The sequence below is a fragment of the Apodemus sylvaticus genome, chromosome 8 (genome assembly GCF_947179515.1).
Source record: "Apodemus sylvaticus chromosome 8, mApoSyl1.1, whole genome shotgun sequence".
Taxonomy (NCBI): Eukaryota; Metazoa; Chordata; class Mammalia; order Rodentia; family Muridae; genus Apodemus; species Apodemus sylvaticus.
The window spans coordinates 67,877,729-67,902,131 of NC_067479.1; the positions used below are offsets into that span (position 1 = coordinate 67,877,729).

The following is a 24,403-nucleotide window of genomic DNA, read 5'->3' on the forward strand; positions in this document are numbered from 1 at the left end:
AAGAGTGTGACTGAGCCTGCTCTTTCGGCAGGCGTCCCCTCTGGCTGGAACCGTGCTCTGTAGACAGGTGTTGAAGATAGAAGTAGGCAGGAGCAGCACCCTCAAACTGTTCTCATTTGTTACGCAAGTTAGACGTTAGTGCGGCAAAGCATCAGAAGGCAGCTGTGGACAATGCAGGGCCTGTACCAGAGTTAAGAAGTGGCCTTTCTATCAGGCACCAGCAATTTTGACCTTGAACTGTAACAAAAGCTGACATAAGTAGTTGCCAACTAGCTAGCTCAGAGAGTAAAAGGCTTTGGCACACCCCTCATCTTGAGAACTCCTGCCAGTTGTCCTTTTGACTCCTACAAGTGCATGGCAACACATACATGCACATACATGCATGCACACAGAAACACACACAAATAGAACTTTTAAACAAAGAAAAAGTACTATGTGCCTGTGGGCATAAACTATGGACTAAAGAGGTCTCTGGCATCGGGTATCCACAAGCCTCAGGAATCTGTTTGGTAAATTGTCCTTTTCTCAAAGCTGTGCAGAAAATCAGAGTGCAGACTAAAAGGAACAATTTCCTAAGAATTACAGATAAGGTAAATGCCTTTAATCCTGACACTCAGGGAAGCTGAGGCAGGAAGACTAAAAGTTCAAGGCCAGCCTGGGTTATCCATCAATATACTGTCTCAAAAAACAGACAAACAAGCAAGCAAAAACAAGTGAAAATCAAGAAACCCTTCTTGAAAAACTTAGTGACTATTCCCTTACAGCAAGCTTTTGCCAAGCACAGAAGTGCTGCCTATGGGACAATGCTGTTTCCTTCTTGACAAGGTCCCATCTGTCCCCTGACTAAGAGAAATGATAGCTCCCAAGACCAAAATGCTAAGAAAGATGCTGTTGCAGGAGGCGTGGCTTTTCACATGGAGAATCTTTTTTATTTAAAAGTAGTGGAGAAAAGGTTAGGTTAAAAGAACTAAATTTTGTTAATTTCATATCTAGAAATGGAAATTTTAACTATTGATAAAATTGACAACAAAATGAGATCATGTGTAAAAGTGCTTAACAGAAAAAATACATATTGTACTATAATTTTGAAAACCCAAATGTGCTATGAAATTTTATTGCATAAGCGTAAGTTAAGGCATCTTAGATTTTTCATATGACAATGGCGGGACTTTTGCCTAAATTGTGTATAATGGAAAGGGATATGTTTAAATGTACTTCCACGGGAGAGCTTAGCTTGAAGTAAATTGGAGGGGAAGACAGTTGTACTCAACCCTTAGCAGAATGAATGATTCTGGGTAACAGTACAGACAATACTGATTTTCTCTGTAAATGTCCCTACTTTGTCCCTTGCTGTGGTTTTGATAAATACTATGGCTTTATAATTCATTCAAATTTGTCTTAGAAATTTAAAACTTACTCCATTGTAGAAGGAAAAAGAAGACCTTAAATAGAATTTCTATTTGAACTCTTTTTTTTAAGAAAAATATTTTGTTTAAGTCAAAATTTCCATGATTAGAGTGTAAAAAAAAAAAAAGTTAGAACAAGACAAACTTGATTTTATCGATTAGTTATTTCACTAAATCCATTATTTTAGAAATTTCATATTTCTTCAGCTTCATCGTCTGTTAGAAGTGGTCACTTAGATCCTGTCCTGTTAGGGGAGAGTCAGGGAGGCTTAGCTGCTGCAGTTACAGCTGGAGTGTGTCACTGCCATTCAGAGGTTGTCACAGAGATGCCATGTGTGGGGTGGTCCGTGGCCCTGTCTGGCTATGTGGTGCCTCATTCCTGTATCCTACACCTAAAAAGATTTATCTTGAGAGTTTGTGTAGTTAGCGAAAGGAATTATTGCTATATTTATCATGTATGTTGCAATAAATATGTTCTTATGATTTGGGAAGAATGGATCTTGGTATGGACAGCATTGATTTTTACTGAGATAAACATCCTATCTTTCAGAGGATCATAAAACAGGAGTGGGAGCTGTCATTTGGGCAGAAGCAAAATCTGTAAGTACAAAAACAATTGTTTAAGTATTTAACCTGAATTTTGTTCAGTCTTTGAGGTACTACATTTTGATATTTGAGACAGGTTGGCCTCAGACTCCTGAGCTCTGTCCATCACTCCCTCCATCATCTGAGTGGTCACAACTGCAGCTCTTGCTGTCTAACCTGATGACGTATTGGACTGTATTGACTAGTTAAGATTAATGCTTTTATATTGATGAATTTTATGAAGTTGTAGAAACATCCTCAACAAATTTTAAGATTCATCCATTTAGCAAGCCTTTATGCAACCAACACTTGTGAGTTGGTTGGACCCTGCCACAGTGAGCCCTGAGCAGTTTAAATATTTTATACATGTTTTTGAGGGGGGAGGGAGAGAGGGAGAGAAGGAGAGAGGGAGATGGGGGAAGGGGTTTATTTCAGCTTAACTTTTGGGTCACATTCAGTCACCGAGGGAAGTGAGGGCAGGAACTCTGGGGGCACTGCAGCAGAAACCATGAAGGAATGGCGCTGGCTCCTGGCTTTCTTTCTGCCTCATGTTCATCTAGCTTTCTAACCTGACCCAGTCTCACCCGCCTACGGGTGCACTGTCCACCATGGGCTTCAGCCTTCTCCGTCAATTAGCAGTCGAGGAAATGTCCCACAGGCATTCGTGCAGAGCAGTCTGATAGAGGGAGCTCTTCAGTTGAGGTTCTCATGCCAGGAGGCTCTAATCGTGCAGTCAGTCACCTGTGATGTCTAAGCAGCACACGAGGCTCCCTTTAACAGCACTGAACGACAGTCACTGACACTTTGTCATCTGTGCTCACCTCAGCTGAAGCTTTAGACTTACTCAGACACCTCCCCAAGCTTCATGTCTCTCTTTTTCTCTTTCTTGCTGGATGAGAGCAGGGAGCAGTAGCTGTTACACGGCTTGAATGCTAAACAAATTATGAATCACACATTTAAATTCAATATCAGCCAAGTTCTCAGGCTATGGGAAGGATGCAGCCAGACTGTTTCTCTGTGACATCATATTGTCAGCACATAGCTTAGCTCTCCACAGAGTCCTTGAGGCTTGGGACTCAAGTTTCTCATAGCAACTTTGTCTTGCAAGGCCCCCAGAATAGCCTCTCCTTACAGGATCCAAGGAGTTTTCTAGCCTAAAGGTACAACCTTCCCACATTCCTCTAGCAGACCAACATTAAAGGCCGAAGAGACACACGGTTGTGCTTGTTACAGCAGTGAACCCATTCTCAGTTCCAGTTTTCTAAATTACACTTTGTTTAGGAAGGGTCTTGTATGACAGCACACACATGAATATCAGAACAAAACTTTTGATAATTGTTCCTCTCCTTCAATTATGTGGGTCTTGGGGATAGCAGCACATGCTTTGGCTGAGTTATCTCACCAGCCCAAAGATGGGGATTTAAACATCACATGTTCTGTTTTCATGGTCTCACAGGGAGGGATGGAGACAAAGAAGTTGAAAACACACTAGCATGTAAGTGTAATTGATTATGAAATAGTCTGCATTTTATAGCAATCCTCAGTCTTCTGAGTATATTTTGTATTTGTAACATCTAGTTTACTAAAGATGTGTACCTAAGTACACTAAGTACACTAAGCATGTGTACCTGGTGGATATTGTATGGGATAGAACAGTCCAAGCATATTCTAAATGAGAAATAAGATTAATGATATGAAAAGAAGTTGGACAAGAACAAAGTACTACTAGGTGAACAGAAGGGATGACGGGAAGCGTTTAATAACTGCATTAAAATAACCCTGCATTGTCCTCCAGCCAGTTTACAGCAAGTACTTGACTCTGACTGCTTCAGTCTCACATGCTCCCCCAGTTCAGCTTAGCCAACAGTCCACTATTTTCCCTGCAGCCCGCTCCTTCAGTAGGGGCCCCTTCTCAGTCCAGACATCGTAGCATGCAGTAGTCACCGTGTGACGTGGAATTCACCTTCAAAATCCTTCTGTATCATCTCCACCCTGCCTGGTAACTCCTACTAGAATAGGTTCTCAACAAAAGTTGTCGCATTTGGTATGATTCCTACGTGACATACATCCCTAGTTAAAGTTCTGGCAAGTCCCCAGCCTGCTCCAGATAAGCTCATGCAGGCAGCTATTTGGGTTGTAGCCGGGTGAGTGAGTACCACACATCTGCCCTGTGGTGCTGTGATGGAGTAAGAGGATGCTCAACCAGCCTTTCAGCATAGCATCGAGATCTGCACTGACTTGTGGGGAATTATTCCATTTACCTCTAGTATACAAAGGCTACATGGGAAAGATGTGCAGAAAGACGTGTGAGGTTCAATTCAGCCATTGTCCTGACTAACTCTGTGACCTTAAACAGTTTTTCTTTCTTGGTTTTCTTAAGAGTAAAATAGGGACAATGATAATATTTTCCAGATAGTTTCAGGTTAAGCAAATGAGGCTGTGCTGGGATTATTGTTCAGTTGTAGAGTGCTGGCTTTGCAGTTTTGAGGCCCTGAATTTGATTTCTAGTGAGTATTTGATCTCTAGTGAGTACTTGATTGCATATGCATACACATACAAAAACTGTACAAAGAAGCGAGATCCCTGTGATGTTTGACATTTGGTAAACAGCCAAGAAGCACTTCTGTAATATTTTACAGCTTTTGTTGGCTCAGATAATCATGATTCTTATTACGCTTTACAATGATGTGTCTGTTGCTGCTACCACTTGCATACTTAGTGAGATCTGTAGCATATTCTAAATAATTATAGACACTGTCAGTGATCAATTGTCATCCCAGTAGTTGACAAACCATCAATATTAACACTAATATACCCTTGATCAAGAGAAATAGGAAAGAACCAGTCAAGTGAGTTCTGAATTATGTGTGCATATGATAGATACTCACATGGAAGATTAAAGCAGAGTACATATTTTATTTTCTAACTAAATCACAATAGCACATTTGTAGCTCAACAACAGAAACTGTTCAAACTATTTTTAAGTTTTCTGATTTACTAACCAGTAATGCAACACAGAGGTTCAGAACTCCTCACTCTCTTATAAATACCTCTGTGTACAGAGCAATCCAGTGTGTGCTGGGGGTGGGAAACAGTGGCTTTTGGTTTCCTAGGATTTGTTACTTGCTTGGAGAGAACTGTCTGCATCAAGTGAACTGTTTTATAACTTAAAGACAATAGTGTTAACTGCTAACATCAAAAGCAACCTTGAGGTCATATCTGAGGAAGGTGGCCATAAAATGATTGGATGCTCTAGTTGTGTTTTAACTTTTAAGTTTCATTTATTTCCTTGTGCTAGGGGATGTCTATGCAGCAAGATGCACTTCCATATTTTTTCTCTACCATGCTGATTCCAGGGATCAAACTCAGATTACCAGGCTTGGTGGCACATGCCTTAGCGCTCAGCCATTTCTCCAGTTCAGCCCTTGTAGTTCTTGATGGCGCCATTTGTCATAAAAATGGAGTGAACCCTCTTTGCATGAAGTATGGGGCAAAGTGCCTTTCGGAATACTGAGACTCACAGTGCTTCTGCTGACCCCACAGAGGAGCTGCGATGGGACTGGAGCCATGTACTTCGTGGGATGCGGGTACAATGCCTTTCCCGTCGGCTCTGAGTATGCTGACTTCCCACACATGGATGACAAGCATAAGGACAGAGAAATACGGAAATTCAGATACATCATACATGCGGAGCAGAATGCTTTGACCTTTAGGTAGGAGCTATTTTTAGCCTCTGTCCTTTAAAAGACAGCAGAGGTTAGTTGAGACTAGTTCTCTTTTGTTGTCATCTGTTTTCCTTTAAAAACCCTAAGAGATACTTTCAGAAATAGCATCTTGATAAAGCGTGGTCCTGCTCCTGGACTGCAGGCTATAGGACACAGATTCCCCAGCTCTTTCCATTTCTTCAGAACTTCTTTCTTCTTCCTCTCTGTAGTATGAATGTATTAGATGCTTGTCCGTAGGGACTTGTCCAGCTATTTCTAGTTTTGGATGTTAATATCCCCTTCTTCTAAATTTAGAGCACATCTGTTCTGTTGAGGAAATACTCCCTTGGTTACTGTTGCTGTGATGAAGCATCACAGCCAAAATCAAGTTGAGGAGGAAGGGTTTATTTGGCCAAATGACTTCATTGCAGTCCATCTCTGAAAGAAGCCAGGACAGGACTCAAACGGGGTAGGAACCTAGAGGCAGGAGCTGACGCAGAGGCCATAGAAGAGTGCTGTTGACTGGCTTGTTCCCCATGGCTTGCTCAGCATGCTTTCTTAAAGAACCCAGGACCACAGTCCAGGGATGGCACCACCCACAAGTGGGCCCTCGCCATCAATCACTAATTGAGACACTGCCCTCCGGGCTTGCCTCCAACCCGAACTTATGGAAGCAGCTTTTCAACTGAGGCTCCTCCGCTCCAGTGACTCTAGTTTGTGTCAAGTTGACATAAAACTAGCTAGTACAAAGATAGATGTTTTTATGAACTAAAGTGTTTTAAAGAGCCTCTGTTTGAGAGGGCCAGGCAAGATGTCTGCTTAAGACAGTGCCTTCTGTATATGTCAGAGAAGCTGCACCCAGGGGAGACCTGAACTGCCAACTGTTGTATCAATGTGGATGGGGAAATTCTTACATGGCTTTACCCCTAGAAGAACAACAGCTAAGAGAGAAGGAGAATCCGTCTTCTTCAGGGATGAGGTCCTGATGCGATAGCCAGTCCTAAGCCAGTCTTTTGGCTGCTGTGGTGGCTTAAGGGCTAGTCAGACAGTTACTTGGCTCTTGGGAACTGAACCCCATTGTCTGGAGTCATATGAAGTACGTATGCAGAAAGGACCATCCCATGTACTATACTCCCTCCCCCCACTACCCTCTGCTCTCAGATATTTTCTAGTATGATGTCAAATATACCAAAGGCTTACTTACAGTCAGGGACTGTCACTTAGGATGGCCATAGTTTTGCATATTTTGAACATTGCTAATTTAGCAAGAATATTACTTGATCATTATTTGTAATACTGCAAATTTGTTTTACAAAATCTCAAATTTAAAGTTTAAGGATTTCTCTAAAAACTTACTTGGTCTTTCATAACAGCTTTTGTAATATTTTTCTAACTTTTTATAGATGCCAAGATATAAAACCAGAAGAACGCAGCATGATTTTTGTGACAAAATGCCCTTGTGATGAGTGTGTGCCTTTAATTAAAGGTGCAGGCATAAAGCAGATCTATGCTGGTGATGTAGATGTTGGAAAAAAGAAAGCGGACATCTCTTACATGAAGTTTGGGGAGCTTGAGGGTGTCCGCAAATTCACGGTATGTACATGTGCTTCTCCCAAAGTGTACTTCCTGTTTGGTAACCTGCTGAACATTGTGAGTTAGTGATTTCACTCCTAGGACTGTGACGAGCTAATATCACTGAGTTTACTCTTATGTATACAAGTTTACCGAAGTGCACACTTTCAGCAAAAGATCCAGGCCCGCCCTACACCTGCCCTTACACCTTGGCAGCTCATTAGCCTTCGCGGTCCCGATGCCTTCCTGTGGCTCACCCTTCTCCAGCCTTGGAGTGCTGGGCAGAGGTGCAGTTGTAGCAGTCACACCTTACAAATGCCATACACACATTCTCAGGAGGGAGATCAGAGAAAAGATCATCTCATACCTAAGATTTATTTAAACAGATATTTTTACTGTTTTGCTCAAAGTAATAGATTTTGGTGGTTTGGTGTATTTCAAACATCTCTGTTTTGATAATTTCTTATGTAACTCCCCACCTACTCTTTATAAATCCTTCGTAGAGAGAGAGACACGCATATGTGTATAAGCTCACCAATGAGTGCCCATATATAGGTCAGAGGTTACTCTCGGGGCTCTCCGTATCACTGTCCATCCTGGCTTTTGAGACAAGATCTCTTACTGACTCTGGAGCTCTTCCTTCCCAGCTAGACTGGCTGGCCAGTGAACCTCCAGGATCCACATGTCTCTCCATCCCCAACTCCAGGGTTACAGACTCACCACTGGGTCTGGCATTCCTTCAGTGGGAAAGAGTGCTTGCTGTACAGATATGAGGGCCTGAGTTTGGATCTCTGGAATTAACATAAAAAGCAGGCATGACCACACATGCCTGTAACTGCAGAGCTGGGGGAGGAAGGCACCAAGACAGGAGGATTGCCAAGGCCTGCTGGCTACCAGCCTGGCTGAAAGACTGAGAACTTTCAGTTCAGTGAGAGACTCTGTCTCGAGGGAGTGAGGTGAAGAGCAATAGAAGAAGATAAGATGCTTGTCATCTCCTCTGGCCACTACAGGGCACATGGGCACCCACACACACACCACCACCACCAACAACAACAACTCAACACAGATGTCTGCTCTCTCAGAGTTTTGTGACAACCATGGCACCTTCATGGAGCTCATTATCAAAGCCAAGATAGCCACTGTTGAGCTTGGGCTCCTCGAAGTCTCCTCCAGAGCAAGTCCGGAAAGCCATGAAGGTGGCCATTAATGTGTTGACGTTGGCTACATTGACTTGCATGTGCTTGTTATAACAAGAATGAGGAAGAAGCCATCTGAGGTCAGATCAAAGAGAAGTGAGGTGATAGGACCTCTTCATTGTCAGCAAGTTGTGGTCTACCTGCATTGAGAATACTTCAGAAGGAGCCTTTCAGGAGACCCTCTGGGTCTGAAACTGGATTGTTTGCACTCCTGTCTTACTCAGTGGCCACAGAAACTTAAGCCTAGAAAGAAGTTATTTCCACAAGAATCATTAAGTCATTATTCTCACCATTAAATTAGTCTTCTTGAATGCATGGGAGGTCAGGGAAGAACTGGTGGATAAAGAGTTGGTGAGATTGGGCGCTGTGCTATGTTGAGCCCAAAGACAAAAGAGAACTTATTACATCTATACAAAGACAATCAGACATAGGGAAGGGACTTTTCTTTCTCTACCTTCTCTTCCATTCAATGCTTCAATTCATTGATGTCCTCTAGCAGCAAGGATGGCAGCCCACTTTAATTTAATTTGTGTATTCAAATGTTGACCTTCATCTGAAATAGTACCACAGATATTTAATCCAATATCCAGGTGCCTTGTATCCCCTCAAACTGGCACATGAAATTAACCATTGTGTATTGTTTCTGTTTCTGCAAAATTTCTGTGGGGTGTAAAGAATTAAGCAACAAAACCAACAAAAAGCCCGAGGAGGAAGGAAGAATCCCTGAAAACAGATATTGTCACCTTGGAAATCTTGAAATGAGATTGGCTTTGACCTTGATCAGATTACAAAGCTTATGGGCAAGAGTGTTTGAGGTGTTTGTTTCTATCTCTTTCTGACTACATGTTTTGAAGATGTGCCTCAATTTTTGTTAATAAAATTGGGATAATAATAATACAAAAAAAAAAAAAAAAGTTGGTGAAAGCCCTGAGGATTTTCAACTTCGACAGTTTCCAGATTGAAAGGTTCCTTAACAAACCAATGAACAAACCTCCTGAACAAACCAATGGCCATGCAGGCTGACTGCCCCGAGCCTCGGCCTGCACAGTGCAGTCTAGCCCTGACACTCCGGGAGCATCAAGTTCTCCAGGTAGGCCTTGGGCCAAGCTGAGGACCACTAAGTACTAGAGGATTATAAGGTTAAAGAGCCCACCACAAAATGTAAGAAGACCTCAGCCCAGGTTCTGATTTGCTTCCATTATCCAGGGGATGTGGTTGTGATCCCTGCCTGGGACACCAGCACACATACATGGGACTTTGACTTCTAGCTGAGTGTTGGGATGATGGCCGCCATCCTTAGCTTCAATAGGAAGCAGAGGGCCTGCCTGCTGCCTGTGACAGTCCATACAGAATGTCCCTACAGCGCAGAGATCATCTGAAGAGACTCTGGTGGATTCCCTCTTGGCTAACATGCACCATATCCCTCAGCCTCTCCCATCCTTAACCAGGCCTGCCTGACATCACGCTGTGATTGCTGGAGCTCAGCAGCATTGCTGGAGGACAAAATCCAAGTGATGCTGTCCTAAGTCCCCATGCCGAAGACTGCAGGGAAATGTGACTCAGAAGCACTGTGTGTACTAATACGGTCTGACAGATGTTTGTCAAACACCAGGACCTCAGCTAGCACTGGGGATATAAATACAAAATGATAAGATAACAATAGTAACAAACATTTAAAACAAAATTAAAAAACATCTCAGTGGGTCCTGGAGAGAGACAGTCCCTGGTTTGTTATAAGCGTGCAGATTATAATCCTGTCTCTGTCTATGTCACTGTGACCTGGGGCAGTCACTACAGTTCTTTAGTCTTCCATCTGTCACCTATAGAATCAGTATAAAGGACTGCTAGAGCCCCTTCCTTCTCTGAGGATTGGCTTCTGATTCTGATCCAGGTGATCTGGTTGATCTAATTCAGGATCCTTCAAGGTATATTAGTAGGCATATACATGTGGACTTTTAAAAGCTATTTTGGTAATGAAAAGCAAGGTACTGATGTGCTGTTTATTAACTCATTTTAAATGTATAAATAAAGTATCTGTATCTCCCACAGTGGCAGTTGAATCCATCTGAAGCTTATAGTCTTGACCCAAAGGAGCCTGAAAGGAGAGACAGTAAGTATCCTAAGCATTCTGTTAAGGCGGTGATGCTAAGGACTGGGAGATAGTAAGTTTTTAAGGTCAGGTGATAGACCTATGTGTGGGTAGATGCAGAATAGTCTTCTTTAAACATTAAATTCACTTACTCAACTTGTTCATAAACATGAGGAGCTGTGTGAAGTGCTGCTTGCTAATTATTCCAGTAATATAAATGACTGCATGCAGATTGAATATATAAATTGCATTTGTTTGAAACAGTGGGCAACAGCATTCTCCTGCACTCATGCAGAAGCTTCTTGGGAACGAGAGAGGGCAGCTATGGATATTTAGCACAGATTGTGATGGCCAAGCAATGAGGGCATCTGTGCTCTTCTAGAGTAAAGACCCAGTGGCCCAGGCTCCTGGGAGAGTGGAAAGATCCTGTTTACTTTAATACCTTAGTGAAGCAAAACTCACAAGTGAGTCACCAGTCTTCACATTTATTATTTACATATTAAGTAAAACCATATTGAATATAATGTATCGTGAGAGTTTGTACAATTCCGTAAGTGAATGATATTGAACGTGACACACTATGCAGATTTGTTTTAAATAGTGGCTTGATTGTGGTTGTCTGGGTTCCAAGTAACTGGAGTCTCCTGTATATTTTCTTAAAGTAGCAGTGACTTGATAATCTTGAAAAACCCAGAAATACAAAGGTCTCTATGAAAACATGAATGTCTTATTTATCACTTACAGTCTGGATACATAACTACTACATTTCCTTTTTAAATTTGTATTAAGAAATTAAGGAAATAAAAGATGTGACCCTGATCAAAGGTGTTTGAGGGCCATCGTGAGTGTCTGTGGTTAGGAAGAGAGTGTACTGTGCTTGCCTGTTGAAATTAAGAGCATCTGTCCATCAAAAGATCCCACTAAGAGGGTGCAAAGGCAAGCCACGGAACAGAAGATCTGTGCCACTTAAAATCAACCACGGGCCTGTGTCCGGGATCCCAGGAGGAGGAAGACACGCCTGCGGGTGAATGGGGAGCGGAAGGCGAGGACAAGGAAGGCTGCTGGGGTGGCAGGCAGTGTCAAGCCACCAGTCACGTGTGTGCTTCTTGGTGACAATTCATTAAGCCTAGCCTATGTTTGGATGCATTTTTTAAACAAGGATTTTATATCAATAAATAATATGGTTATCTCAGTTTCAGTTCTGGACCAGCTTCCTAGTGTACAATTTACTTACTGTGAATTCACCCCTGTAAAGTACAGAGCTCACTGGCCTTTGTGCATTCAGAGCTGTGTCCCACCTCCACTGTGTAATGTCAGCATGTCATTACAGTGTAAACATGATCCTCGCTGTAGTCGCTCTGTCCTTCCCACCCCAGTCCTAGTCAACACGAGCAGCTTTAGAGATCGGTTTCCCTGGCCGTCTCATACACGGGCACTTACATGGTGTGTGGGTCCCTTTTAAACTTCAAATACATTTAAAAAACAAAAATACAAAACAATACAAAACAAAACAAAAAAGCCAGAGAATAGGAGAAATGGGAGCCAAACTTCAGCTCTTTTGCTACATAGAGGCTTGACTCCTGGCATTGTCCAGCTCTAGCTGTCGGTGAGGGATGGGGACGGGCTGCCTCATGCAATCTCAGTGACAGAGTCAGAAGCACACACGGAAGTGGGGTGGGACTGAGTGACTGTCCCAAGTACCCTATGCTGTAGAAACAGCCCAGATAGTGTCTTTTTAAATAGACACTAAACTTTCAAGATAATAAAGATAATATTCAGGAGCCCATGTTCCCCTCAAAAAATACAGGCAAGAGGAATGTGTTGCTGTAATCTGGCTTGCAAAGTAAGCAAACACTAAGTCAGAGGTGACCCAGGACAGCTGCACATACCGCCACGAGAACCGGCCTGGGTCAGCTGCTCAGGCCGTGGGGATCTGCTGAAAGGTGGTGAGCTGAGCCTCACAGTTTCTCGTAACTGAGAAACGAGCAAACGTGGAGAGTGCACATCCTGAATGAGTGAGCAGCAGAGCTCACACACGGTTAGCCAGTGGTTCTGCGTCAGGATAGCGTGTAAGGATAAGAATAACGTCAGGGTAACGTAAGTGCAAGCACCACTGAAGCGAAGCCTGCAGGGAGGCTGAGGCAGGAGGACTGTGATTTGGGGGACAGTGCAGGCAAAAATGTGAGCAAACTATTTTGAAAAAGGATTGGGAAATTTTGAAAATAGAATTTTGGAGAAATGAAAAACTACAGTTGTTAAACAGTAAGGTAAGGTAAGCTGCTGTTTTGTAAGAGGCATAGATGTCTGAGGGAGACATCTAAACAGTAGACTACCTAATGCAGACTGCTGACAAGTGGGTTGTTTGCATAGAACGTGATGATGAGCTCTTACCTCACTGGTACTCAAGACCTAACCCCAAGAATCAATGATTAGAGGAGAAGATAGTTTAAAAGGTCGGGGGGGGGGAGTAGAAAATTCTAGGTATTTTTAGACTTGAAGTAATATATATATGTATATAATATATGATACACATATATATAAATATAGTTTAGGACATAGAAAAATGCTGATTATAAATTGACAAATTGATACTTTTTAGCAAGTACTTCACCAACTATTATAAAGATAATTTAGGAAAAGCTACAGAGTGTCTAGGGATGAACCCATTCCAGAGCTCACAGACTCTGAGAGATTGACAACAGGGAAGCATCTGATTGGAATCAATTGACCCAGCAGCTCGTTCCCAGCAGCAGAGAGAAATATCCAGGGATACCACAAGCAGAGTCGCAGGCATCTTCAGAGGCCACAACCACGGGCGTCAGCGCCAACTGACCCAGAGATGGGTATTCAGAATGCCTGTGTGGTGTGCAGGGCTGGAATTCTGAATCACACTGTCTAGATTAGACATTGTAAAACCCCTACTTGGTATGTCCCATGACCCAGCAAGTCAGCTTGCAAGGATGAACTCTGGAGAAACTTGTATCATACATGCTATTCTTCAGAACAAATGCTGGAAACAACATGAAAGTTTCTCTTAACAGATTAGAGTTTTAAAGGAATATGTAGAATTCACACCATGGGGACCCACTATGACGTGAAATAAACGATGTGGCTGCATCCCTCAACATGGATGGATCATACAGTGTTGACAGAAGACCGTAAACTGCAGTGCCGAGCTGTAGACTATTAAGAGGAAGCCAAGCAGTGCACTGTTTCACATATGCAGTAATATCTAAGAAGCAGTGAAGAGACAAGCCAGACCGGCCCTGGGCGGGCAGGCTGGGAAGGCAGTGTGTGGGGGTTGGGGGGATTGAGTTGTTTGGCAGCAGTTCTCTTGGTCCCAGACCAAGTTCCTGCAGATTTAAGCAAGATAACTCTTTGGGTATGATACATTCTTAAATGCTTGCTTCTTTGTTTTATTATGTGCCTCAGTAGTAAATATATTTTGAATGTTTCAAATATAGCACAAAAAGTTCAGCAGGGCTTTTGGGCCCCCTCGGGAAGATGGTTATGGCAATTTTATCAAGAAGCTAGAAGAGAGGGTGGGAGGGAACTTGCAGGTGGTGGTTTGCTGATAGGTTCGCAGATGTCTGGTTATGCCAAACTCATTGGGGTTTATGCTGTTAATATCCTATAAGCACATGTAGCCTTTGGCACTGATAAAGCCATTAGAAACCAAAAACTAAAAAGAACTTGAAGCCAGACCCTTCTCCTGGCACATGTCTTCTGAGAATGCCAGCTTCTTATCTTGGGAGCCTGCAAACAGGAGTCCATTCTCTGCTCCAAGCAGTTTGAACCTCTCTCGGGAGGACACACAGGTGTTTGTTGTCTCTTCCAGATAAATAATGACTCCTGTATAAGCCCCTTCCCAAGCAAGTTATGTTATTTGCTATACATTGCTAAGTGAATCCTGTTTATCGAGGGTTATCAGATGCTGTACTAGCCATGAGTTGTCTAGACTAGATACAGAATACATTTTAAAGTTGAAGGTTGAGATACAGTATGTGTCCCTTTGCCGTAAGCATGATTTGTCCTCCCAGCCTGAGTGGCTGGCCCAGGTCCCTGTGGGCTCTGTGTGTGCTTCCTGACATGAAGTTATTCTTGCATGCTAGACGGTGTATTGAGGCGCAGGTCTGCAAAGGACGAACAACGGAGCAGCAAGAGGCCACGTCTGGAAACGCGCTCTGCAGGCCGGGCTACACTGCAGTGACCCACACGCTTTCTTACTGCACCTCTCAGCCTCAGCCTGTGGGGTTGTGAATGACTGAGAAGTCACTGAGTGATGTTACCTCTGATCTCTTTATTTCAGATGCATTTCTCAGCAGGCAGTGTTTTCTTCCATTACACTAAATGGGGTAGCATAGTTTGAGACCAGTGTAAGAACAGTACCACTGCTGTTTATCCAGATACTACGAAGCCAGTTCAAAGGGTTCATTCACAGGAGGGAATCCTCTTTTGACAAATAGTAGTTATTTTGGATTACAAGGATGACAATCAGTAAACCCTTCCAGGGAATAAGATGACCTGGCCATTTTTAAGATTCCATGTATAAATAACCAAAAGGCTGTGTCGCACTAAATCCTTCTACTAGCCAGGATTTGCTGAACTAGATTGACTTAAAGTTGCTGTGCCCATCTTCCATTTTACATGAGTTGTGTAAGCGGCCTGGGGATGTAGGTCAGTGGAGCAGTGTGTGAGAGCGTGTGCAAGGCCCTGCGTTCCCTCCTAAGCACCACCAAACAAATAAAATGGTAATCTCACCTAAATGTGTTGTTGTTGTTGTTGCTGCTGCTGCTGCTGCTGCTGCTGCTGCGACCGCCCTGCCTTGCTCAGTCTCCGAAATGCTGGGTCCAGAGCCACCCACTGCCATGCCCAGCCTCTCCTAATATGTTTGCCGTGTTCACAGTTGGACCACAGTGCAGTTATGTCTCTAGCTTGGGTGGCCACAGGAAGAGAATATAGTTCTGAGGCAGTTCTGCTGTTCGACGTCACTGACTCACTAATGGGAAGCCCCCAATCTGGTCGTGGTCTGAGACTGGGAGGATGGCTCAGACAGTACAGTGCTTGCCTTTCACACCAGAAGAGCTGAGTTCAGTCCCTACAGAAACCAATAAAAAAAAGCTAGGCATGGTGGTGCACACTTGTACCTCCAGGTACCGCCAGCACTGGAGAGGTAGCAGTTCTCTTGGGCTTGCAGGCTGTGCAGCCTACCCTACTTGGTGAGTTCTGGACCAGTGAAATACCCTGGTTCAGAAAATCAGGTGGTGGGGTTGGAGAGATGCTCAGTGGTTAAGAGCACTGACTGCTCTTCCAGAGGTCCTGAGTTCAATTCCCAGCGACCACATGGTGGCTCACAACCATCTGTAATGGGATCTCATGCCTTCTTCTGGTGTGTCTGAAGACTGCTACAAATAAATAAATATTAAAAAAAGAAAGAAAGAAAATCAGGTGGCTAGCACCTGAGAAACAACAGCCCCCCTGCTCACACTAATACAACTTTGATCATGATATGAGTGGGGAAAAACCATTTGAGTATTAGAATTCTTCTTCATCTGTATACCACCTCCTGTATACCTCCCCATCCATGTACCTAATAGCAGTGTCTTATGGCTTTAACCTTGAAGAGAAGGCTTTTTAAGAACATTTGTAAATCTCAGAAATACTCAGCCTTTAAAATAGACATATCCTGAGTGTGTGGATAGAGTGGGTCTCTGGTTCCTGTGTCTTCCCTTGGGGCTCTTCTTCTGTTGTTTGCCTTGTCTACCTTTGGTGAGATGGTTTTGTTTTAATATATTTTATTTTGTTTTGTGAAAATTATTTTGGGAGGCAGAGGCAGGTGGTCTTCTGAGTTTGAGGCCAGCCTGGTCTACAGAGTGAGTTCCAGGACAGCCAGAGCTACACAGAGAAACCCTGTCTTGGGGGGGGGGGAGGGGGAGATTATTATCTGAAAAGAAGGGGGGAGAAGGCACCAAAATTATCACAGAAATGTTAAAAAAATTCATTCTGGATTTGATAAACAAGACAAGCTTCTAGTTCAGAAATTATGTGACAGGCCTTCCCCTGGCCAGCAATCCAGGAGAATCAACATAACTCAAATGAGGAAATCTCATTGTGCCTACTCTTGGCAATGTGGCTGCTGGTTCAAAGGTAAAACAAGTTTTTGTTTTTTAATTCATAATCAAAATGTCCAAATTTTACACACAGAAGTATGACCCTTTGCCAACAGATCCATGGGACTCTGGCTGGGAAAAAGCACTTGTACTCTTAAAGGTTTAACTGTCTGCCCAAGGGTTATTGATTGGCATTCCCAGGTGTGATGGCATTGGTAGACAATGCCCTCCATTTGCTGCCTAACAAATTATTGCACTGTTAGATTAGGGGGTGTCCCGTTTCAGGTCTGCCACAGGGCTCGGGCCACTTGGGGAGGCTGGACACGGGAAGTTTTGACTGCACATAGATACTCAAGTTATTCTTTTAAGCCGGGCAGTGGTGGCACATGCCTGTAATCCCAGCACTCTGGGAGGCAGAGGCAGGAGGATTTCTGAGTTCGAGGCCAGCCTGATCTACAGAGTGAGTTCCAGGACAGCCAGGGCTACACAGAGAAACCCTGTTTCAAAAAAACCAAATACAAAAAAACAAAAACCAAAAGTTATTCTTTTAAATTTTTTTTGTGTATATGGCTGTATTCCCTGCATGTATGTATATGTGCTAGGAGTTCAGAAGAGGGCATTGGATACCCTAGAATTAGAGTTATGAATGGTTGTGTGCCACCATGTGGATTCTGGGAACCCAACCCCAGTCGTCTTCAGGAGCAACAAGTGTTTTTGATACTGAACTGCCTCTCCAGCCCCCCTTGGTCAGTTTTCTTTTTAGATTCATTGAGTGACCGCCAGACCATCTAGACCTCAGGTATAAACTACACAAGGAAAGCTCGCTAATCTCAAGCCGTGCACAGTCTGGTGGGAGATCCAGCATGAAGCTGGGATGCAGAAAATGACTGGCGCACTGGCCTTGGCCAGCAGCAGCATCTTCTGACTCTTATTTAGAGACTTACATCCTTAGAGTCCATCCCAGAACCCAGGGCCAGCAAGTTAGGTTGTTAAGAGTGCCCAAGAGGATGCTGGTGACCCTTAAGGCTGAGAGCCCAAATTGTGGGTAAAGCTGTAGGGACAGAGGTGACAGGAGAAGGCAACAAAGGTCAGTGCAGGGTCAGGTGGAGGGGGTGGGAAGGGCCGGGTGGGGGGGTGGGAAGGGTCAGGTGTATGTCTGGGGAAGGGTCAGGGGGAGGGGCCGGGTGGGGTGGGAAGGTACGGGTGCAGGGGGGGTGGTGAGGGAAGGGTCGTGGGGGGTGAGAAGGGTCGTGGGGGGGTCATAAGGGTGGAGGGGGAAGGGCCGGGGGCAGGAAGGGCGGGGGGGGGGGCAGGTTAGGTGGGGTAGAGGTGGGAAGGGCCCTGTAGACTTGGAGGTGCTGGCCTGAGTCCCACACAGAGCACAGGGTTCACCAGGCCAAACTGGGGAATGGGAGGAACTGAGAGAGAGTAATGGCCTCTGTGAAGGGCACAGAGGATGGCTGGTTGGCACTGCAGGGACTGCAGAGCTGTGGCCAGAGCCCATCTGGGGTTGCAGAAGAAGAGTGTTGACTCAGGCTGCAGAGTCCCAGGCCAGAGGCTTCCTTCTGTCGCCAGAGAGATCAGTGTGTGCCATTTGGCTTTCCTGTGTTTTACTTCCTCAGTTTACCAAGTTTGAAAATATGTTATTCACTCATAAGGCTTCTTTATGCATAAATGGTTCTGCCTTAGGACCAACCGCAACAGCTTGGTCTTGACACACTTTGGGGCATGTTCCATGAAACACTGGCTTTAAGGATCCCTGGTACTGGAGGTGAGGGAGTGGATAAAGGCACTTGCCACCGAGCGTGACAACCTGAGCTCAATCCCCAGAACCCACCTGATGGAAGGGCGGACGCACGCATGCACACAAACACACACACACACACACACACACACACACACACACATGTTTTACAAGACGAAAACACAATTCACTTGCTCTAACCCGGGGTCTGGGTGACTCGGGCCTGGTCACAGGGGAGGTGGAGTGGACCAGGGTTTCGAGGTTTTCTGGTTCCTCTGTGCGCCAGCAGATCCATCGTTAGCACCTTGCCACTGTTGAAGCTGGTGTAGGAAGAGTCCTGGCTCGAATCAGGAGGACCGTGAAGGAGACACTGCCTGGTGGCTCCCTTCTGTCCCATCGCCCCGGAACTCTGTCTGGTTCTAGCTACAAGTCTCATGACATTTATTTACTGGCACCCAAGTGCCGGACCCCTATGGGGGTGCTCAGCTTGATGGGTAATGGAGTCTAATTGGCTTTGGATATTTTTTTAAAGAGGAAAAAACCAGAAATCTTGATCCAACTAAATGGATTTGGGAAAGTGTGATTTCTGTTTCGAAGACTGGACTGAAAGCAATCTTTATTTTCCACGAAGGCAGGTATGCCTTCCCTCCAACACATTTGTGCTGAGCTCTGTCATGCAACCTGCCCTCTGAATCAAGCTGTTAGCATTAGCTGGTGTCCCCCAGCTACAGTGCTGATTTTTTCTTTTTTTTTATAACATAAGAAAACCAACCTGGACCACAGTGTTTTAGTGCTTGGCACTGCTGTCATTTGAGGTCATGTCATGGGGACGCCTGAAGTTCTGGGCCTGAGCTGTGGGGACCTTCCTCCCATGCCCATCCCAGGACACAACTGCAGCAAGTGCAAGGTCTGTGATGATCAGCACGTGTTACCATGTGTAATCTTAATTATATATAATTTACTGCTTTCAGAGCTGACTTTGAAAGCCACTGACATAGAAACTTTAAGTATTTGATCATTCTGTACCATGTGACCAGGGCTCTAGAGCTTTTCTATAATTTCTTAACATTTGAGGATAATGAGTTCCACCATAGGATGTTGAGAGGGTTTTTTTGTTTCTTTTGTTTTCTTGTTTTTGTTTTGTTTTTTTGTGTGTATGTGTGTGAATTAGGTTTGGTGTTGGCAAAAACAACGGAAAGAAGCAGTGATCAGCTGAGCTTCCCAGAGAGGTATAGACTGGTCCAGATGCTTGGAAGAGACTTAGCTCCTTATAAGGCACGTGCTCCACCCTGTCGAGAAACCTGAGGTTGCTCAGGGTAGCCCAGCTTTCCAGCCTTCACTAGCCATTGCCCATGCCGGGGTGAGCATTGGTGGCTGATGCCTATGTCTTTGAGTCACTTCTGCTCCTGTAAGCAATGCTTTCCCCATATTCCTGTAAGCAGCCCCGATAAACTCATTGGTTCACCAAGTTGGTAGTATCTGTACGTTGTTGTCAGTTCTGGAGCAAGGAAATGTTATGCACATCTCCCTAGCAACAGTGTCTCACAACAACCTCCCTTGAGACAGGGACTCTAATTTGCTGAAGCTCATAATTAGGTGAGGCTGGCTAGCCTTAGGGATCCTCCTGTGTCTACCACGCCAGTGCTGAGCCGATAGGCAGGCACCATTATGCTGGTGTCTTCACATGGCTTCTGAGGAGCTTACTGTGTGGATTGCTGCTTGCCTCTGCAGCCGCCTTTTGAGTGGGTTTTCTAAAAACCTTAAGGCTTTCTAAAGTCAGGCACCGTTCTAGTTAGCGGAGTGAAGCTTTGGTGACACTGGCACGTGTGTCCAAGTGGACCACTGACCTCAGCTGCCTGTAGGTTATCTGCAAGGGACTAGTGGTGTTTTGGGTGTAATTGTTTCCACTATTGGGGATCGTCCGGGGCATCGCTGGCGTGCAGCCACACCCACCCGGATGCCATTGCACCAACCGGGAACTTCAAGAACAGCGGCTCCGTTATACTGAGTGGTGTGCTTGGCGGATGGCCCTTGTTCAAAAAGCAGTGACTGGATCCCTGTTGTGGTAAATATTACGTGGGGGTTTCCACCCCTTAGATCATTAGCTCCCAAATAAAGACATGAAACCTTTATATTTATGTACTAAGCCTTAAAGCACCAAAGATGGGCAGATATCAACCCTTTATTCTATTCTGTCTACTGCCCTCGGATAAACCAGAGATACCACTTGCCATGTTCTTGGGCTGCTCAGCCTCTAATAGGCCGGCCCTCCAGCCATGTTCTCACAATCTGCCTACCCATGGCACCTGCTTCCTTCTTTCTCTTTGTGGTCTCTCTGCAGACCCAGAGTGCAGGAAGTGAAACCCTGCTTACCCTCCATCTGCCCGGCTATAGGCTGGTGGCGTCTTTATTCAATCAAAAGTTTTAAGTTAAGGAGTAAGGTTTGCACAACAAAAGCTGCATATGTGAGAATTCACTGTTGTGGGGTGACCAGATTTTGGGATACAGAATTTAGTATTGCAATACATAGCAACAGACCAAACCTCAACAGATCCCCCTCAACCCATCTGTGCAGCCATCTTTTTGGGTCTTCTCTAGGTGCGCCCAGTCACTCAGGCTGGCCTCTGAGGCCCTCATGAAGAACTCACTCACACCTCTCTAAAAATGATATTGGGACAGATTTCTTTACCAAGCTGTTCTTTTTATGAATAGCCTCACCCCAGCCGCTCCTTCCTCTGTGCTGCTTCAGTGAGGACACAGACTTCTTTGTTTCATTCTCCACCACGTGATTACCCATCAGTATTTGAAGTTAGCCATTGTGTGCCAGCATCACATGACAGTCTCCCACTCATTCTGAAGGCTTGCTGTGACAGGATGCTGAGGTCTGCAGTGACCATACAGGGCTTGCCACACCAGGCAAAGTCAGGGTAAGTTCCAACTTAGACAAAAAGCTGGAGCCTTGGGATAACTGGCCTAATCACTGTTTGATAACAGTTGACAGGACAACACCTGAACCTACTGCTCCAAATTCCCGATCTTCCTGGAAGTCATGACTTCTGTCCAGCCTCTCTCTGACGATGCCTTTCTTTTCATGTAGAACTGTTTCCTATGAGAGAAACATCGATGGCCCCAAATCTTAGCTTTCCCTTTTCACACTTGCCGTAGTCACTGTTCCATGGCTGTGGAGAGACACCACAAGGGCAACTCTTATAAAAGAAAACACTTCGTTGGGGCCGCCTTACAGTTTCAGAGGTGCAGTCCATTGTCACCATGGCGGCATGCAGGCAGACACGGTGCTGGAGAGGATGCTGATAGCTACATCCCAACCCACAGACTGAGGGGGAGAGAGAGAGAGAGAGAGAGAGAGAGAGAGAGAGAGAGAGAGAGAGAGACAGAGACAGAGACAGAGACAGAGACAGAGACAGAAGCAGGACCTAGCACAGACTTTTGAAACCTCCAAGCCGCCCTCTAGTTTCTCCAACAGGGCCACTCCCTGAAGCCTAAGCTCTCTAATATGCGTGTGTTTCGCCTACTGGCCTAGGAAGTTGTCCTGGGTGTGAAGTTGTCGTGCTTTGGGGAACTTGTTCTGTGACACTTCTTCAACATGCAGCAAGCGAAGCCCACGGTATCCCAGTCCCTCCTTCCAGCTGGCTTCCCCGGCATCTGGCCTTCACTCGCAAACGTTTCCCACTCCTAATGGCCAAGCCCTCCTGGGTCCCCACAGTCATTTCCACTGGACATCTAATCCTCTCAGTCACCTCTGGAGACCACTGCCACCAAGCTCTTGTTCCCACAGCCATGGTCCACACTGACTCTGCCCCACCCCCACTCCAGCGCCCTCTCGCACCCACCCAGTCTCTTGCTTTGTGTCTCTCTCAGGAGCTCTAGTCTTCTCCACACCCAGAGGGCTATTTCCCAGCTCCCATAGAGTAAATGGCCACTGGGCAGTTCCTTCAGAATTGTCTGGCCACTGGCTAGAATGATACAGTGTATGGGAGTGGCCCCAGGCTAGACATGGAGAGATTGCAAGAGTCCAAGGGCAAGGTGACATAGCTGACAAGCATCAGGCCACCCCAGAAGCTCTTGTTAGAGTAGTCCTGAAGAATTAGAAACTTGCAAGTTTAGGGGTTTCCACTCTATTTCTATCTTTACTTTTTATAATGCTGTGGAGGAACTCGGCTTCCCCCATGCCAGCAAGTTCTAAGCTACATCCCCTGCTTAGGAATTTTGTTTGAGGACTTAAGGAGACGACTATGTTTTGACCTGTGGTTACATTTAACACAGTCCTTCAGCCTGACAAGCTCCTTGCCAATTTTGCTACTACTGAGTAGGCCTGGCAGACTTCTGACAGGCAGTTATTTGATCAGTGAGATAGTTTCAGCCTAGCCACACAGATTCTGTTAACCCAGAGTTCCCCGCAGGACTCCAACAGAGAGCAGTGCTTGTTTCGGCCAGCAGAGGGCAGCATGTCCTAGAAGTTGTAGGAGAGGCCTTGGGAGGAGAAGCTGCTCTGTGCGTGGTTATTCACGGATTCTGAGTTGAGAAGAAAGGCACGGCACAGTTCTGCCCAAACCCCAAACAACAACAAAACAAACAAAACAAACCAAGGATAGAGGGACAGAAGCAGGGTTTGGGGCGGGTAAGTCGCAGAGGGGAGGGGTTTTAACGTGGGCCGCACTGAGCTACGTGAAGCACCAATGAGACACTAATGCCTAATGCAACCGAGGCAAACGGATGCATCGATGCATCCGTCTGTGTGTCCTGGGGACAAAGTGGCAGTGTAGGTATCAGAAGTTGGGAGGTTCTGCGATTTAAACAGGAAATGTCTCTTAAAGGCTCAGGTCTAAGGCTAGCAGTGTTCAAGTGGGACTTCCCGGAAGTGACTGGATCATGGGGTGCTGATACCTCACCAATGGGTTCACCCATGGATGGGGTCATAACAGAGGCTGGCGGAAACTGTAGGAGGAGGTGCCTGTTGAAGGAAGTAGGTCACTGAGACACGCCCGGGAGAGATTTATCTTCCCAATGTCTTTACCCTATCCCCAGCGCACACAATCTCTCTCTGCTTCCTGTGCCTTCCTGTTTCCTTTCAATATGTTTCTGCCTCACTGTAACACACCGAAATGCACAGGGCCAAATGGGGCCACAATAACCTTCTCCTCCTTTCTGTTGTTTTCCTCAGGCATTTTGTGACAGTTTTGACTAACACAGTCCTGGAGGCATGGGCCCATTGGTTTAAAATCAAGAGTTTGGGATTATGGTCAAGGATTACAATGTGCTGCCCGGGAGTCAGAAGGAGAGACCTCTAAAAGGAGATGTGTCTAGAATGTGTCTCGCACAGGAAGGCCTTCTAAAGAGGAGTCAAGAAGAGAATCAGACTCACTCAGAGGGCAGAGAAGCACAGAAACAGTACAGGACAGAGTCCTCTCCCTCGTGCTGCTGGGATGGCACCAGAGAGCAGCAAACCTCAGAAAGACAAGCGGCCATTCACGCTCCAGGCTTGCCCACGGGACAGGACCATGGGTGGCACGAACACTTTCGTATACTCGGTTGACTTAGACGTACCCGGGCTCGGCTGGAGTTGCTGGCACGAGTGCATGGAATAATATGTAGCATGATGATTCATGATGAATAGCATTAGATAACACAGAAAGCACTCAAGAGATAACACGGGTCCCAAGGCAGCGGATGCAGCTCAGAGGTAGAGCTCATCTCTGCAGACAAAGCACAGTGAGTCTGTGGTAACATTTTTAACAGTTTTATTACTATTTCACACACTAGGTGGTTTGTCCATTTAAACTAATACTTCAATGGTTTTAGTGTGCTAATTTGCAGATATGTGCCAGCACCACCACAATTAGTTCAAAAATTTCCATCACCTCAGTGAGAAATCCCTGCCTTTAGCGACATGTCTCCCCACATACCCATGTCACACCCCACCTTCAAGCCTGGAGCTTTCCGTCTCTAGACTTCTCTGTGTTGGACTTTCTATGTGAA

General features: G+C 45.2%; 1 protein-coding gene across 6 annotated transcripts in view; it reads left to right on the forward strand.

Annotated features, from left to right (window-relative positions):
• Positions 1-15,318, forward strand: part of Cdadc1 (cytidine and dCMP deaminase domain containing 1) — a 29,958-nt gene extending 14,640 nt beyond the window's left edge. For 3 of the 6 annotated variants that reach the window (XM_052191279.1, XM_052191283.1, XM_052191285.1), the window contains 5 exons: positions 1,957-2,006; positions 5,535-5,704; positions 7,099-7,288; positions 10,513-10,573; positions 14,665-15,318. In XM_052191279.1, the coding sequence (XP_052047239.1) occupies positions 1,957-2,006; positions 5,535-5,704; positions 7,099-7,288; positions 10,513-10,573; positions 14,665-14,762 (569 nt within the window). In that variant the 3' untranslated portion in view covers positions 14,763-15,318. The other 3 variants (XM_052191284.1, XM_052191280.1, XM_052191281.1) reach the window with 3 other exon arrangements.
• Positions 15,319-24,403: the final 9,085 nt, after the last annotated feature.